The sequence below is a fragment of the Thunnus thynnus genome, chromosome 17, assembly GCF_963924715.1.
Source record: "Thunnus thynnus chromosome 17, fThuThy2.1, whole genome shotgun sequence".
Lineage (NCBI taxonomy): Eukaryota > Metazoa > Chordata > Actinopteri > Scombriformes > Scombridae > Thunnus > Thunnus thynnus.
This window is the reverse complement of record NC_089533.1, coordinates 7667117-7685572: the sequence shown is the minus strand read 5'-3', so window position 1 is coordinate 7685572 and position 18456 is coordinate 7667117. Positions and strand designations below refer to the sequence as shown.

Sequence of the window (18456 nt, the reverse complement as noted above, 5' to 3'; positions counted from 1 at the left end):
TGGTTAAATTATTCAGGTAAGAAAACTGACAAACCACCAAAAAATAAACAGATTCACCGGATTTATCTTCTCTTTTCTTTATTATTCCAAACAGTGTTCAACAATGCTCATATTCAGGAGCTTTCGGCTGTTCAGACCAATTCAGAGGATGTTGTGTAGGAGCACAGATGAGATTGATTTGATAACGCAAAGCTTTTAGTTTCTCTGAAAAAGCAGCGTGAGCCCTAAACTTACAATATTAAAAGGTTTAGCATGATTAAATAAAATCAACCAGAGCTGTTATTGCAAGCTGTGGATTACTTACCATTCATCCTTTTGAGCAGCTTAAGTAGTACCGATCCCATAATAAACATACCATGAAGTTACACTGATCTGCATAGTGTACTCTTCTGTCAGTAAGCGTGCAAAAAACAAGTGTACTTAGCGCCATTTTGTCCTACAAGGATATTATACTGGATAAGCACAGACAGATGTCAATCATGCTGCACCTGTGCAAAATTACTGCAAATGGAAATTTTGTTTGTGTAAGAAAAGTGTCTATTTTCACAGTGCATTGCATTGCTCTACAGTTGTCCTCATCAAAAACACAAACCCTCAAAGATCAAGTACATTTAATATGCAGACTGATGTCTTTGATTATACTTAGTTTGGTCACTTTTCCAGTGTGAATGCACTAAAAATGAATCTTTTGATCTGTCAATCATTATTATGTGGTTATGAAGAACTGAGTTATAGCTTTCGACAAAATAGTGAATGCTTAAGTGTTAGTATGCATCACCACAGTAATTGATTTACCGGGTTGGGATGACACATGGATGATTATGGTGTTGTCGTCTCTCAAATTTATGATGTATTCCTTCAAATCAGGAAGACAGACTTTAGTTCAGGGAGTTCAGTTGTACTAGGGAAAGCTGGATAGCAAACATGTAGAAGTAGATAACTAAACCACAGCAGACATGACCTCTTAGCTGACATGAGGATTCTGCCCTCCTCCTCCTCCTCCTCTTCGCTCCCGCCTGTTTGGTCAGGTGATTGTGTTTGACTGACAGATGTGGGTTGTCGGGGCAGCAAGAGGGTGATAGTTCTCACGTGTGTCTGTCAGCTGAGCTAGCTGGGCTTATTTACTCAGCATCAGGAATGAGATATTTAGAGAGAGGGTGGAAATCTGCCTATATTCTCTGCTTTGAGTTCAGACTCTCCTTGGACCTTCTCTCTCTGTGATAAGACCAAGGTCAGTGTTCCCAAGTGCCTACGTGGCCCTGTCTAGACGCCCTATGTGGCCCTTCCTGATAGGGGACCCCCAGGTGTGTTTATGGACTATTGTTCTGAGGCTGCTGGGTGGCACGTAGGGCTGACTTGACTCTGAGTTGACTCAATGAGGAAGCTGCTAATGTCATATCCAGCAGTCGAGGGTTGATGTCTCTGGTCTCTTCGTCTGGAGTCTGATTGTAGAGTTGCCTTGTGCATCTCCGGGGAATCTTAAACTGTGTTGCATCGGGAAAACTGTAATATTCTTGTAATGTTGGTGCTAATTATAGGAATACAGTGTACAGTAGATTCTTGTTAGGATCATCATTGTATTTAAATATTTCCTCCATTTGATTGTACAAGGTTATAGCTAAGAATGAACATGTGCACACTCCAGACTGTAACCACCCTTGTACACGTTTCTGTGGATCAGTCATTCCATAATTGTTATGGGACTCACACACTCCAACTCACAAAATAAGATGCTCTATCTTTGTCTTGTCTTGTTTATCTCTGTCTTCATTTCTTATCAAATCAAGTCTAAAATATGACAGAAATTGATCTGAGTCTCACTGAATCTCTCTCTGTGTCCACAGGCTAAGGGGCGGAGGGATGGTCTCTCTTCAGCCGGTGACAACCCTCGGCCGCCGATGGCGGCCAGGCCGGGAAGGGAGGGAGGCGGCATGGGCTGGAAGGGTCCCCGGACGCTGGTTCTCCATAAGAACTCCCAGGGTTTTGGTTTCACGCTACGCCACTTCATTGTTTACCCTCCAGAGTCCGCCCTGCACACCAACCTCAAGGTGAGACTTACAGGTGTCTACACATCCTTCAAACATTCAAGAATGTCTTAAATCAAGTTGAAAGGTGTTAAATTAGGTTAAATATGTACAGTTTCATAGACATGTCTAGTGTTTTTCTTTCATTGAATCTAGTCTTAAGTGTCATTAAGTCCTTTTTCAACTCAGATGTTGATTTTTATAGCACACATGGTCTCCATTTCATGTAGCTGGCATTTAAAAAGGTTTCAGAAAGCCTTACATTTAACTTGCTGAACCCAGGAGAGAGCCAATTGGAGCTCAGAGATAAAGCCAATCATACTGCGGCTGAAGGTCAGTGAGGTTGAGCTGAGCAAAACGAACACGGACAAAAGGAGAAAACAAGCCTAGCTGATTAGAGATTCAGTAATGGACTGAACCAAGCAAGCTTGTTATCTGGAAGGTGCAACAAGTTCTGGTTTCATAATTACAACACTGTTGAGAACAACAGAATTTTACATTTGGAAGGATATAATCAGCAGTAGTGGACCTGATGCACAATCTACACCCTTCCAGACAAACCAGTTTGAAAACTGTTACTCCTTTTGATTGTTTTTCACATCTTGAGCCTTGTTTTCAGTCTTGGTGAATTCAAGATTGTTCTGGTGTTTTGGAATGAGCCTCTATGTGAGTGAGTGGTTATTTAGCTCTTTGAGGTGTGGGGGCAAACGTCTCCAGATGTGAAATTGAGGGATATGGAGACTGGGGTGGGGTGAGCCAGCTGAAACAAGGCCTCTATTATTATTCTACCACCCCACCATACAGCAGCTGCAGATAGGAACACAGATTCAATGAGATCTGTTGTCTTAGCCTGGTACCACTCGCTGGCAGTCAGGCCGTACCAGGCCGGCCCCAGACAATAGGCCCACTGCTGGCCTTTGGCCCTGGTTCTGTCCTCGTCTCCTCTGCCTCGAGGGTCACATGGTTATTTGGGACAATCGGAGCCACAGAGCCACCCATTCTTATCTGAAGAGACTTAGTGGAAGTCTCCCAAATTACCCTCATAGTGTCCAATTATCAGAGGCCTACCGGGTGCATGACCCAATTGGGAACTCATTTCATGGTGTCTGCAGGTCCTGAAAGTCTTCAAGTGTCTTCAATCATACGATCTAAAGCAAAGATGATGGAGAAGGAAGGCAGACATTACACATGCAGTTCTAGGCAACTGAAACCCTTTTCTAGTGAATTGGGAATACATAGAGATGGAAGACATTGATTAGAGCTACAAAAATAAAGCAAAAATACCAAAGATTTGATGGTTCCAGGTTCTTAAAGGGCCAGTGTGTAGGATTTAGTGGCATCTAGTGGTGAGGTTGCAGATTGTAATCAACTTATATCCCCCTCCCCTCACCCTCCCCTTCCAAGCAGGTAGGAGAACCTATGGTGGTCGCGAAACTCACGAAAAACGCAAAAGGCCCTCTCTAGAGCCAGTATTTGGTTTGTCTGTTCTCGGCTACTGTAGAAACATGGCGGGCTCCGTAGAAGAGGACCCGCCCCCTCTGTAGATATAAAGGGCTCGAAAGGTAACGAAAACACAGTGATTCTTATTTCAGGTGATTATAAACTAATGAAAACATACTTGTGAATATTATATTCCATTTATGCCAGTTAAGCCCCCTATATCTTACACACTAGTCGTTTAAATGTGAGACTTTGCCGCTTTTCTTGGTCTTACATTATAATAAATTGAATATGTTGGGGTTTTGGACTATTTATTGGACGGAGCAAGACATTTAATGACACCACTTTGTGCTGTAGGACATTGTGATGGACATTTTTCACTGTATTCTGATGTATTATAGGCCAAAAGAATCAGGAAAATAATTGGCAGATTCATCGATAATGATAATAATTGTTAGTTGATTGCACATGTGTGTGTTTGTTTACCCTGCAATATAACCATATATAACTATATAACTACTAAACAGACAGCTAGAAGAGAGAAGTATTGCATTGACTATTTACAATTGGTCTCAGCAGAAGGCTTTGTATACTACAATATGTATCTTCCATATGAAGTTTTGTCTTTAAAGTGCAGCTGTTTCTCTGTGAACTGCGTAGCAAATCATATAAACCCATATTATGACATTTTTTCATTCTTCTGTTTGTTTTATGGAGTTAAATTGGTGTAAAACATTCAAGAAATGTCTCATAAGGTTTTATATTTAACTAGATAAAACTCATTGTCATATTTCCATGATCATACAGTTCCTAGATTATTTTTATTACCAGTTTCAGGTATCTGCAGAAATAACGAGATAGGTATTAGCTGCTTCAGATTGCACAGGTGTACGCCTGTTTACAGTGCTTGACCCATATCAGATATCTTGTCTCCATCACTGTCTCCTCCTTGGTTCCGGATGTGATCAGACTGGGGCCGGTCCGCTGTTGAGTGTCCCCAGTGCAGAGCTCTATTCTCGGGGTCGGCAGCTATCCTTTCTCTGCCTCTAAACCCCCCACCATTGTCTGCAGAGCCAGGAATGAGCCCACTCAGCGCAGCATAAAGCCAGGCAGCAGTCAGCCCACCGTGCCCCTAACCCCAAACTGTCCACTCAGCTTAGTACACGCGCATGTGCATGTGTGCATGTGTGTGTGTGTGGAGGTGATCAGACAAACTGCAGCTATCAAATCTCACCACCACCATCCTCACTGCAGACAGCTGTGGGTGTTTGTTTCACTGTATGACGCATGACGTCATTAGTACCTGCAGACCGTCTAACCTGAAACTCTCTGTGTTTGAGCTGCACTCCAGCATTAAAGCTTATAAAAACAAACAGGTCTGTCTCAGGAGGTTTGGCTCGAGATGCCGGGGAATTTTCTGGCATTTTGAGGAATCTTGTAAACACTTACTCTGTCACTGCAGTTTAAAATGACACAAAGAATACCTGGAACACATCCTGTGATCTGCAGATGATAGAGATAAATATGAAGTCCTCCACACCCAACACACTATCGACCACCAACACTCTTTTGAATGTTTTACACATCTGATGTTTAACTGAGGAAACACGCAAGGGATTGTTTTTTAATGTTAAGCCATATTTCACTGAAAGCGTGGTATCTAAACCCGGAGTATAAGCTTGCTTTGCTTGTGCCAGTTCTGTAAAGTAAAAATCCTCAGGACAGTTCCACATATGAATAAGTAGAATGATCCGTGTCCTACATGAGATAAACCCGATTCAGCATTTCTGTAATAAATCAGTGATGGACCGTTTCAGCCTGAATTTGTGCAGTAATTCTGTCTGTTTCTTTCATTTCCAGGATGAGGAGAACGGTAACGGAAAGGGTAAGTTATATCTTTTTTTTCTCCTTTTTCTTTTTCTGTCTTCAGGCAACGATTAAAAGCAAGTACAATTGGATGATGATGATGTAATGGAGCAAGACCTCCCGTATTCCCTCCTGTCACCTCTGCACTGCAGCCTCTCTGTGCCCCCTACAGGACACTATGCAGAACTGCCTCCAAAGCGTCAAGTCAGACTTCACATAGATACATTTTGATAACGTTGGCTAGGCCTGACACACATATTCACCAAGAAAATCAGTCACACGACTACTCAAAGTGAAAATATGTTATCTTTCAAGACAAGGAGCAACTTAAAGGTTTACTTCTAAAAAAAAAGCAAACTGTTTCTGTGTGTTTTTAATTTTGGAATTCATCAAGCTTTATTTTGACTGATCTTTGTATGTTGTTTTTTTTTGTCTCTTGTCATCCAGGGTATCAGAAAGGTCGACTGGAGCCGATGGACACCATATTTGTCAAGAATGTGAGAGAAAAAGGTCCGGCCCACCAGGCGGGCTTGTGCACAGGTAACGAGAACATATGGTGTAGGAGCATGAACATCCTGATTTGCATTGGAAATCTGTTGGGGAGAGCGCCAGTCACGTGATGCTCCAGACACGAGCAGATGCACAGTGATATTAAAACCTGCAGAGAGAGGGGGGGGTTAGCCGGGAGGTTTGAGGTTTTTAACGTCTCTGTTTATGATATAATACAGATACCAGTATGACAACTCAGATTCTTAAGTGCATCTGAATATGACAGAGCTATTTAGGTTTTCATGTTTTGTCTTGCTGCCTGAGCAGGGCACCGGTCCTCCAGTACTCCGTGCATGGTTTAACACAAGCTGTCACATCCAGAAAGTCACATGCCAGCCCAAACATATGCAAACATGCACTCTGAGCACTTTGTATGTGTTTCGGCTTGCACGAAGTCAGTGTGAATGCTTATGAACTTTGAATGCATAGTTATTTAATGTCTTTCCTGGGGCCTCAGTTCATAAAACGCTAAGCTGCGGCGACGTCCCTGCATGCAAATCACTTATAACTTTACAAATATTTTGATTTGATGAAATCACAGAACAAATTAGAGAGACCATTTGTTTCAGAGGCGGTCATCCTCGCTGGATTTGAGGCAATAATCCTTGATTTTCATTACAATTATGAAACTGCAATGGTTAAATTTGAATAAGTTTAGGTTTCTTTGTATGTCACACCTTGACTTGCACCCGTGCCTAACACAGATGAAAAGCTTAATGTTTTGCCTGTATGTTTTTGGTTTTATTGAAATTAGACACACCTTGGCTATTTTAATGTAAACAAAGAGATTTTTTTAGAGCTGCAACAATAGTCGATCAACAGAAAATTAATCAGTAGTTATTGTGACAATCTAGTAATCGTTTCAGTCATTTTTCATGCAAAAATGCCAAATATTTGATGGTTCCAGCTTAACAAATGTGACGATTTGTTGTCTATCATTGTCGTATTTAACAGTAAATTTAATGTTCTAACATTTTCGGCTCTTGGTCAGATAAAACATTAATGTGGCCTTATGTGAATTCCTTTTTTTCACAATTTTTTAACATTTCATAGACTACATGTTTAATCGATTATTCTAAATTCTATATATGTTCTATATATATTCTCTATATATCAATTATATATAAAATTATAAGATTTTTTCTTCCTCTTGATTTCTTGCTCTGGTAGCTTCTTATTCTGCCTTAATGCTTCTTAACACAAGCCTTGGTCTCTCAAGGAAATCTGTTTCTACTTAGTGTCTCTTTTTGCCGACTTGGAGATTTGCACCTGCCTACGAGGTCAGAGATCGACATATGGTCCGGCATATTGTCATATGTGCTGCATATGGTATAATAATCTATGTATGTTTTGTCAGGGGACCGGCTGGTGAAAGTGAATGGAGAAAGTGTTTTAGGAAAGACGTACTCCCAGGTGATCGCCCTCATTCAAAACAGGTAAGACCTCCTGCCTGTCAGCACTTTGAGCCTTTGGTGTGTTGATTTACTGAACAGTGTGTTTGCTCTTTCCCTGCATGCTCACCATATACATACACCTGAGATGACATACGCCTTGTAACTTTTAAAAAAAGAGTAGCCTGAAGCAGTGTACATGCTCTACATGGTCACAAAGCCGGATTCTTTGATGCTTTAGAGGGGGAATTAGGTGCTTACAAAAGTGACATGGCCCACACATGCTTGACTGATACATGTCTGAACAACAGAAAGTTTTTATCCTGTTTTTCTATGCAAATTCTTGGGTTAGATTCATAAACCACCAGAGGAAATAATAGTTTTTATTCATATAAACCTCCTTTGTTGCTGACCAAAAACCTCAGGGAGGTCAGAGGTCAGGCACATATACAGAACAGCTGGCCTGCAGCTGGCTTACCAATACACTTGATAAAGTCAATATTGGCCCCAATACCAATCCAGCATTCCTTGCTGGTGTGCTTTTTGACAGGACTGAAACTTATTTTAGTTTAGTTTAACCTTTCTAGCAATTAGTCAGAGGATTAATTATTAAGATTAATACAGAAATTGGTGACTAACATATTATATCAATAAACAGGGAAAAAATTTTGGATGTGAGCTCATTATGTTGTGGTGGAGAGTAGTGTTTTTCTCCTTTTCTAATCTGTTTTTCACCCCTATCTCGTTTATTTAAATTCTTCCTGTCCTCCCTTCTTCTTCCCCCCTCTGTATGTCTTGCAGTGAGAGTGTGCTGGAACTCTCCATTATGCCAAAAGATGAAGATGTGCTTCAGTTGGTAAGTGTGAGTATGGGATTTTTTACACACCTTATCCCCCCAAAAACACCACTCATGAATCACACACATTATTCAAAGACACTGCGGAATATGATATTTTTCTGTTTGCAAAGTTCAACCATGATTCACCCCGTCATTGTCAAGGAATGTAGAGATTTTGTTAGAATGGCTGGAGAATGACTCAGAGGCTCTCTGCTCTGTGTTTAGATTACAACACGCATTCATTAAAAGCCGTCTTGACTGTTGAAGCTTACGTTTTTTTAAAAAGCAGCTCGCTTCGTACACACACCCATGTACCGTACAACACATTTTTGTCGCTCCACAGGTTGCCCCATGTTCGCTCACATGATCAGACATGCATCATCCCTCGCCCCTCCCATTAACATGGAGCAACATGTCAACATACAAAACCAAATATCACCAGATTTAAATCATCTTTTTCACACATCCATTCCTGCGAAAAAGAGCCTGAAACTCGGTTCTAAATTCAAATAAACTGCATGTCTTAACACTACAAACCCACTCCTCTGTCCGTATACTCCTCCCCTCACTGCTACGCCTGTATCTGCTGCATTCCTAGCATGACATCACCAGTGCTGCGCCTCCTTCCACACTCCCACAGGGTGGAGTAAGACAGAGAATGAGAGGGAGGAGAGAGGGACTTTGGAAGGATCCGAGAGAGGAGAAAACAAGAGGATCAACAGATAGAAAACTTACGAAAAAAGTAATAGAATCGTGAAAAGATTGAATATATCTGAAAGAAGGAGGGCGTCAGATCAGAAGAACGGCAGGTTTTAGCAGCAGGAGTGTCGCGGCAGGAGTGTTGGTGAGGATAAGTCTCCTGTCTTGTCCTCTGCTCTTCCTCCCCTGTGTCTGTTTGTGGTGACTACAAGTTTAACACGCAGGCTGAGGAAAAAAGGTTTTGGATTCTTGTGGATGGCCTAGATTGATTATGTAAATCTTGAAAAACTTGTCAAACTGTATTTAAGCTTTACTCTGTAATGTGAGGACTGTTAGCAAGAATGTTTTTCTTCTCCTGGTGTTATGAAGTTGAGTCAAAGTTGTAAGTGATGCTTTAAATGTGACAGTGTGGCTAATTGATAACGTAATCGGTTAATATTATGCTTGTTGTTTGCAATGGATACTCTCAAAGCAGCACAAGGTGTATATATATATCCTGTATGTGTGTACACAACATTGGCAGGGACATGTGTATTTGTCAGCTGGCTGCTGTGCAGTTTCTGGCGTTTGCTGAAGGCAGTTCATGCAGTTTGTTAGCTAGCATGTGTTTGTGTGGAGAGCTGAGGCCCTGGGGACAAACCGTGGCGAAGTGGTTGAGCTGAGAGACCATTCCACTTTGAGGATTGTTGTGTAATATACATCAGCATGAGGCTGTCTTATTGAGTTATGGCTGTGGTCTGTGTTGTTGTCAAACTTGTTAACAGTATGAGCATATTTTGATTTAAGGTCTGGACTCCCACAAACACCCACCTGCTCAAACTCTTCTCCTGTCATGTCATGTCTCACCTCTCTCCCCATTTTCCCTCCTCTCCCAGGCATACTCCCAGGATGCCTACTTGACGGGCAACGAACCCTTCTCAGGGGGAGCTGAGAACCTCCCGCCGCCGCCTCCCCTCTGTTACCCTCGCACCAAGACCACGTCCCCTGCTGGAGCCCCTCCGTCTGCCGCCATGGGCCAGAATCAGCTGGATAACTGGAGTCGCTGGGCAGGTTCTTCCAGTCCTTCTTCACCTTTGGACAACCGCTCTGCAGTGGGCAGCCCAGCCAGCTGGCAGGAGGGGCGGGCAGGAGAGCCAGGTGGTGTGGGTCACAGCAGCCCTGCCCACCGCACAGAGGAGATCCAGTACGGTATGACCAGCCAGCAGCCTCAGGGCCAGACCAGGGGGCGCTCCTACTCTTCCTCTTCCTCGTCAGGAGGCCCTTTGTCCAGCCCGCTGCAAGTCCACTACCCCAACCACCATGCTGCCAGCTCCTCACAGGCCCAGCCACGCAAGTCCAGCTCTGCCTGGACCAGTCCCCCCCTGCCCCAGCTCAGCCACGGCCGCAGTGAGCGCTGCCAGCAGGCCCTCTCTGACTGGTACTACAGCCAGCTGCCTGAGCGCTCAGGACGCAGCATGCAGACCCGCCACCGCAGCTACTCTCAGGACCGGCTCAGTGAGACAAGGAGGCAGCAGCAGCGGGCAGGCTGGCCACACAGCGCCTCACAGGACACCCTGCTGTTACTACAGCAGTCAGGACCAGGGCCACAAGGAGATCCCTACTGGTCATATGGAGACTGGGAGGGGGGCCCAGGTAGGGGCCATCCTGCCTCTAACTATACCCGAACTCGCTCTGAAAACCTGCTGGCCCAGTACGATCGCCACGGCCGCTCATTAGAGATGCTGGACCGAGCAGCAGCTGGACTGGTCTCGCCTCGGTTTGAGAGGCCCTCATGGCACCAGCAGGCTCCCCAGCCACCCCCCAGAACTGACGCCTACTCGAGGCAGGGGAGCCATTACGGTGCTTCACAAGCTCCTCCGATGTCCCGACACTCACAGTCACATTCTAAACACCACCCCCAGACCCACACCCAGTCCCACTCCCAGCCCCAGCAGGCCGCCCCTCAGAGCAGGCGACTTCCTCCCGGGCAAAGCATGGACGACCAGCCGGTGGGCTACCGCAGCTACAGCCCGTCTTTTTACCGTAAGACGGGCCGCATCATGCAGCAAGCACACTCTTTCAGGGACCCTTCGTATTCTGGCCCCCACTTGAACTGGAACCCAGCCCCTAAAACCAGCCCACCAGAGGGCACCCCAGCACCTCTCAGCTCCTCGACCGCATCCCCGCTGGCCTCCACCACACCCGAATCCCAGGACAGAGCGTACAGGCCTACGAACCACGAGAGGGAACGGGGGTCAGTGGAGGGGCAGTCAGAGGTGTTGGCACAGACCCAGGAAGTGGTAATGAGACAGAAACCTCCCACCGGGCGGAGGAACGCCCATGGCATGCGTCATCCCCACTATGCGTTGCCCATGGACGGGCTAGAACCCTCATTGTTTTCCCCAGATCCCCAGGACTCAGCCCCCACCCTGGGCTCCTCAGGAGACAGAGCCCCACATAAAACAAACGGCAACCTCGCCCCCCTCCCTATAGAGGATGACTCCCTGGCCTCCATCCCCTACATAGGTAAGCAGGGAGCTTCTGAGCTTCATCCTCCTCTCCTCTCCTCTCCTACGCCTTACTCCGACTGACCTTTAGATTTTCATCGCTTTCATTCTAAAACATAATCCACATCGTGTGTTTATTGAATGTTAGTGAAAGCTTAACTGAAAGGAAATGCAAAGCTATAATTCAGACGAAATTATGAGTTTGGGGAATGTGTGTGTGTTTCCTTAATTTCCTTCTTGTCTGTCCATTCAGGCTCTAGGCACTTCTAAGGTTCAGTTTCCATTCTCTCACTGAGATTCTGCTGATGTGTGTGTGTTTGTCTGTGAATGTTTGCGTTGGGTAATACTGGCACTTCCCACAGTCTTACAGACAGTATTAGTAGTTGATTGAATCATATCTGATGGTTTTTCACTAATCCTGCTGCCTGCCCCGGGTCTTTAAGGTCACCTCACTGTGCTGAGGAAATGAGGTGGAGTCCTCCTGGATGTTTGTGTTTGTGTGTGAGCAGCAGAGTGATAGAGATGCCCGTAATCCCTGTAGTATGTCGGCCTGTCGTTATTTGCAGTTTCACATCAGTAGAGTCTCTTTTTCTTATCTTTTAGCCAGTTACTATCTTAGTTTTTTTCATTTTTGGGGGGTTTATCAGTTTAGAAAAGCGGATTGGAATTAGTGGTTTATTAGTATCACAAAAACTGTTTATTGAAGTATTTTTTAAATGATGAAGAAGTTGTGTGACTCACTTAACTGGAAATCTATTGTGTAAATAGACTTGGCATGCTTGCTTGTTAAACTGTGCTCTTTTATTACAGTTCATTACACTTTGAACATTGTGAAATTTCGCCTGTCAGATATTTCAGAGAAAAGAAAACTCCCTTAGTAAGATTTTATCCACTTTTTTATTGACCAAGAGGACAGCAGTGCACTCAATTTGCATTTTAATTTGCAATATTGTGAACTTTTGCATACAAGTTGAATTAAAGTAATCAGATTGAATGAAAAACAGATTGATTTTGCCATGAACAGATAATGATTATCTGTCATAGCTTCTGTGCATGCATGCTGTGCAGCTCTGCGTCTAGTTGAGGGTTGTTTGTATGAATATGTACAGTTATGGCTTCATATGTTCTTGTCAGTGAGAGGTTACTGTGATCATGTCCCAGCTTGCTCCCTGTTCTGAAAACACTCAAAGAGAGGGGGGCTCCGCAGGGTTCAGATTTGCTTGTATCACTCGACGTGTACAGCAGCCATTAAGTCAAACCGTATGCAAGCGAAGTTAGTCGGTCATACGAGCCGTGCCTCCATCACCCTCTCACAGCCTGAGGAAAACAACCGCTGCTTACCCTAATGCCAAATAGATTCAAATCAGCTGACTTGGTTGGAAGCTTTGACCCAACTTGGAATGACCGTCGATATTTGAGCCAAGCCACGCTCGGCCAGAGAAAGTCATTTAAAGACAGAAAATCCAGCGGATCAGCAAACTAACAGGCTTCTCTCTACTTCTCTCTCTCTCTTCTGTCTGTCAGAGCACATTCTTGCCTCGTACCTTCACCTGAATTACACGAAACCAGGCAGAGCTGCAGGCTGGGGCACGTTTAATGGCCATAAACTGAAACTAGGCTAGTTTCTCCCCGTAGACGAGAACTAGCTCTTCTCTTCTCTCTCTCTCTCTCTCTCTCTCTTCATCTCTTTATCTCTCTGACAGAGATGCTGATATGATCTGGGTCCGTTTGGGAACATGCGATTTAAGAGGCGGTTGTTGTTCTTTTTTGTCTGAAAAAGCAGGGATGTCGGCGAGGTAGAGAGCAGAGGAGCACAAAGGCAGCCTGTGTCTTGACAGCTAGAACGTTTTCATGACGTCTTATGTAGAGATATCGAAAACTCTCTTTACTTTTTCTTAACGCTAGCTCCAAACGGTGATAAAGTATTTAGTATATCTCTATTTCTCTTATAAAGTGCATAAAACAGGAAGATGCACGTCAACAGATTCAGTTTTTCACTCTGAACCCACTTAGAGTCTTTCAACATGAGTCTAAAGCTGTAAATTACCAGGAGGTTTTTGTGGCGCTTCTTGTGGGGAACAGTAGGGGCCCATACACTCAGCTCCCGCCCTCAATGCTGCTATTGTGCTGCTCTGGAAGATGAAGGGGTTTGTGTGTCCGTGTGGGTGTGTGGGGGTTCAGTCTATTACTGTCTTTACAAGCTGGAGCCTGGACACAACAGACCAGGACCGAGACCTTCTGTGCTGGCCTCTGTCCCTCTTCAAAAAAAAAAAAAAGGCTTCTCGTCCCCTCCGTCTTGTCTTACAGGCACCAGACTCCTGTTTTCTCTGTCTTAATCTCATTCCTTCTCTTTTTTTTTCTCTCTCTCTCCCTTTTTCTAAAATCCTTGTTTTCGTCTCCGTTTAACTTGTTCGACTTGAAAATATGTCTGTAACCCCAAGCGTAGAAAACTGTCAAGTAAATTACTGAAAGCTGGCATCGAATGCTTCGTCAGAGTCATTCATTCAGTCTTGTTTACTTAGTCAGTTTTACATAATTCAGGCAAAGTTCTTGCATAGCTGGACTACATTTCATATTTGAGAAGCTTGACCTCTTTTGATCAGTTTTAAAAAGGTGTTCATACTTCCTTTCAAATTAAGGTTTCTACACATTTGGTAATAGCGTTTTTTTTTAGTAAGTGATCCAATGAGTTATGAAGGAATTTTAAAAACTCTTGAAGTGGAATGATATCCTTCAACTTCTCTAAAAGCATAAAAATCCCCACAGTTGAGTGATTTTAGTCTCTTCTTTTAGCTCTTTCTTTGCTCTCTCTTCTCTCTTCACCTCTTTCCTCCTCTAATCTCTAATGACTCCATACATGATATACAGTACAGCGGACATAGAGAGTGTCGTAGGCAGTGTGCTCGTAGGCAGTATGTTGCTCCCCTCTGCTGGCCCGTCTCAGAGCTCACTCTATGGCTGCTCTTTTTAATGACGGCCTTTGTTAAACCCACAGCCCGGCTATTTCTGGGCCACGCTGTAAACAGGCAGATTCCTCATCCCAGATTGGGAATGTTTTCCGCCTTATGTCGGGCTCTAGTATGCACAAGAGTGAAGAATAGAACGACAGGGGTGGGAGATGGAGGAGCGCCAAAAGAAAGAGAGACAAAAAGAAAATTTAAAGAAGGTGAATAAGGGGTGGGGGGGTGGAGAGGAGGGGGGTGATGGTGAAGGATGTGGCATTATTGAAGGAGAAGATGCAGAGGCAGAGAAGTAAGGATAGAGGAAAGAAGAGCAAGAGTGAGATGAAATGAGAAACCCTAGCAAGAATCTTACAAAATGTGGTGGTCTGTGGGGGTGGATCTCAGACCGAGTCCCCTTCAGTCTGCAGAGCTGTCTGAAGCTGTGCTGCCCTCTGTTGTTCCCACACAGAGCAGACCGGAGCCTCAGAGCCTCGCAGCAATTCAGTCCTGACAGTTTAAAATGTCACCCAGAAAATCCAGCTTCTCCTCACTTTATGCAAATACCAGGCCGGTCTCTAATCCTCTCTGTCAGTCAGGAAGTGTGAGCTGTGTGTGTGTGTGTGTGTGTGTGTATGTTTCATATCCTTTTGTTGCAGCAAAAATTATTTGAGGCTTGTACCCTGTGTGAGCTATCAAACTGTTTTATTCCTTTGTCTTCCTCAACACTGAAGCTTCATTCATGGCATGAGAATCACCCTGAATATCTACGTTCAATCGCCCACTTTATTCACATGTCTACTTGTTAAGATTGTGGCATATTTCTCGTTGCATGTGTCCTGACACGTAATGACTGTAAATTTCATAAAGAACTGAAACCTTGAGCCAGTAGATCTTTGTTGCAAAACCCCCCACTGTTATCAACTGAATAGCTCTATCTATGGCAACAGGAGACACAGGTACTGCATTATCTTTAAATTATTTGCCTTTTCTTCTCTTTAGTCAGTTTGCATTTGTATTGTTTTTCTCTCCTAAGAGAGTCGCACATGTTTTAGCCCCTTTAGCCTCTTCTGTGGATTTGTAAATGATGGTGGATGCTTAAGTGTGTCTTTTCTGTAACTCTCACTGGAATCTAGAAATGCCTCATGTTACGATGTGATTGTCGTATGTGTTGATTTTGCAGTTGAATGAATGACATTTAAAAATGAGGTGAAAGTGAAAGAAATGGTCGAATGCATTTGTTTTGTTTCGAGAGACAGTATTTAACCGTTTCACCCGTAAAAACCTTTCCTCTTCCGCACCTTCTCTTAATCTAACCCTTGCTCTTTTATCCTTTCCCTCTTCCCCTCCTGACATTTTCCTCTAACACCTACTACTCTATCCCATCTTTCTCTTTCACCTCCTCTTCTCCTCCTGCTCTCCCTTTCCCCTCTTTCCCTTCCATTCCCCCCACAGATGAGCCGACCAGCCCCGGCGCTGATTTGCGTGCCCGCCATGTGCCGGCGTCCTCCGTGGTGTCCAGCGGCATGAGTTCGGCGCCTGCCGTGGTCACCAGCCCCGCCTCCCCCACCTTCACCTTCCCCCTCACTAGGCTCTTCTCACACGACTGCAGTGAGTTCCCCCTCCCCTCCTCCTCCTCCTCCTCTCCACTGCATGCAGCCGAAAAGCATCTGATCTGTGGTTTTTACCTGCAAAGTAGCATGAAGCATGCGTGATATATTTTTTTAAAAACTCCTCAATCTCTTTACTTTGTTTGGTTTGTTGTACTTGGCTATAAATTGCATGAAGGTGTAAGCACCTCTGCTATTCTAGATGCTAAAATTTACACCTCATCAACTACCTAAAAGTCTTATTTACTCAAAACTAATGAACAAAACAGTACAAGACACTAATTTCTTGAAAGTTGATTTTTGTTGGAAACAGGTTGAAATAATCCTGCTGCACTTGTAGATTATTTCACTTCAAAACAAGACTTTTAGGATTAAATACTGGAAATAAATTACTTGATAAGATGAGGATTTTTTAACAGTGTTTTGTGTATTTTACTTTTTGCATGCTGGATTTATAGACTGCATGTTTGACACAAAGAAAATTGCATTCATTGCCCTGCATGAAGGCCAAAACGCTGGTCTGAGATTTAAATTCAGTGTGTTCAGATTTATGGTTTAAAATGGGCAAATCTGCATGCATGATAGTTTTCTTTAAACAGATAGCTCAATGCATGGCAGTATGTTTCTACAGAGGCTATACCTGCATGCCAGTGGTGAGAAAAGTAACCGGAGATAATTTAATCTAACCCACCGCTCCAGCTCATCTTCCCCACAATCCATCCTCAAGCACATCAGCCATTCACTCGCCACCTAAACCCTCCTCCTGCTTCCTCCCTCACTGTCCCCCGTCTTCTAATCCAACGCCGTTGACTCTGGTGATTGGCATTACATCAACATTCTGTATTTCTCTCTCTCTCTTTCTGTCTCTTTGTTTCTTTTATTTTTTCTCTCTTCTCTCCTTTTTTTCTCTCCACTCATTCATCTCCTCACTGAGCAGGCAGTATTAAATCCAGTCGCCGTTCCTCCTATCTTCTAGCCATCACCACAGAGCGCTCCAAGTCATGTGACGAAGGACTCAACACGTTCAGAGAGGAAGGGCGAGTCTTCTCGTGAGTACTGTGGAACTTAGAAAAAAATGGCTGGTTATTGGATTTAAATGACATCTACTAAATTAAATGTGCAGGTAGCCGTTTTCGCATTTAACCCTCAGTTTTTTTCCGCAGGAGGCTACCAAAGAGAGTGAAGAGTTTCTTCACAGATGGGGTGAGCTCTGCTTCTTTGATCAACATGCAGAAAACAAAAAAAATCTTATAACATTTTGTAAGCTAAACGTCTCAGCAAAACCTTTCTGCTTATTTCAACCATTAGGTGTGAACATTTTCTGCTCAGTCTGTGCCTCTGGTGATTTTCTGCACATCAGACTGAAATAGATATTTTCATTTTAGCAATCAATGTGTTTCAAACTTCAAATGTAGCAGCTTAAGCGGGTCATTTCCAATTGAATGCCAGTTGTCAGCTTGAATAAACGTCAGGCATGGATCATTTTTTTTATGTGACTTTTAAAAGCGGTATTTGGCGACTTAAAGAGGAACAAAGAGGCTAGATGGTCGCCTTCTGAAATGCTGGTACATGTGTTGCAAAATGATGTAATGTGGCAAGAGGAGAAGTCTCAACCAAACCATGACAAAATATGCCTCTGGAAACACTGGAAATCCCCTTTGGCCATAAGAGACAAAACAACCAAACTCTTACCAAAACAAAAAAAAGGTTTTGGCACACAGGGTCACATAGAGTTAAGGATGTTAATATAAAGATCCTTCTTTCACAATTGTGCGTCTAGGTGCCAGCCCCAGTTTGGCGACTAGCCACCTGTTTGTTTGTCTTTTATCCTATTTGTATGGTGGCACAGTTTCCCCGCTGGGGGATTAATAAAGTACTTTGTTCATAATATCTTAGCCCAGGGTAAAAAAGTCTAGGATTTTATGATTTTTCATTTTCAGGTCTCAAGGCAATAAGAACTAGAACGTTTGATAGTCTGTCCATTAACAGATTGATCAATCCAGATCAATCATAATTCTGAACATTTTCCTGTGTGTGTTTCAGTCTCTGGACAACATTGGGACAGCAGAGGAGGTTCGCTCCAAACGCCACTCCACCTCAGAGCTGGGAAACATCACTTACAGCGACGTACGGCGAGAAGGATGGCTGCACTTCAAGCAAATCCTCACAGAAAAGGGCAAGGTGGGCAGATCAGGCTCGCCAAGGAATAAATGAAGGCAGGAAAGTATTAAAAACCAAGCAAACGCTCACATCCCTTCTTGTCTTTCCTTCACAGAAGGTGGGCAGCGGCATGCGTCCATGGAAGCGAGTCTTTTCAGTGCTTCGCTCCCATTCACTGTTCCTCTACAAGGACAAGAGGGAGGCGGTGCTTCGAGGGGCCACCATCGGAGGGGGGGCTGAGGACGAGCAGCCGATCAGCATCCGGGGCTGCCTGGTGGACATTGCTTACAGTGAGACCAAGCGCAAGCACGCCCTGCGGCTGACCACCCAGGACTTCTGTGAGTACCTGCTGCAGGCGGAGGACCGGGAGGACATGCTGGACTGGATAAAGGTCATCAGGGAGAACAGCAAGACGGACAACGAGGTCAGAGGACACATCTTTACCTGTCAGATT

At 44.1% G+C, this 18456-nt stretch overlaps 1 protein-coding gene across 7 annotated transcripts in view; it reads left to right on the top strand.

Moving 5' to 3' along the window:
• arhgap23a (Rho GTPase activating protein 23a) overlaps positions 1-18456 on the top strand; it is a 69012-nt gene that overhangs the window by 42420 nt on the left and 8136 nt on the right. For 4 of the 7 annotated variants that reach the window (XM_067615837.1, XM_067615836.1, XM_067615833.1 and 1 more), the window contains exons 2-12: positions 1845-2048; positions 5325-5349; positions 5778-5870; positions 7237-7315; positions 8072-8126; positions 9683-11312; positions 15688-15843; positions 16780-16891; positions 17006-17045; positions 17886-18023; positions 18118-18426. In XM_067615837.1, coding sequence (XP_067471938.1) covers positions 1845-2048; positions 5325-5349; positions 5778-5870; positions 7237-7315; positions 8072-8126; positions 9683-11312; positions 15688-15843; positions 16780-16891; positions 17006-17045; positions 17886-18023; positions 18118-18426 — 2841 coding nt within the window. Of the gene's footprint in view, positions 1-1844; positions 2049-5324; positions 5350-5777; positions 5871-7236; positions 7316-8071; positions 8127-8745; positions 8953-9682; positions 11313-15687; positions 15844-16779; positions 16892-17005; positions 17046-17885; positions 18024-18117; positions 18427-18456 lie in introns of those variants that run through there. The other 3 variants (XM_067615834.1, XM_067615835.1, XM_067615838.1) reach the window with 3 other exon arrangements.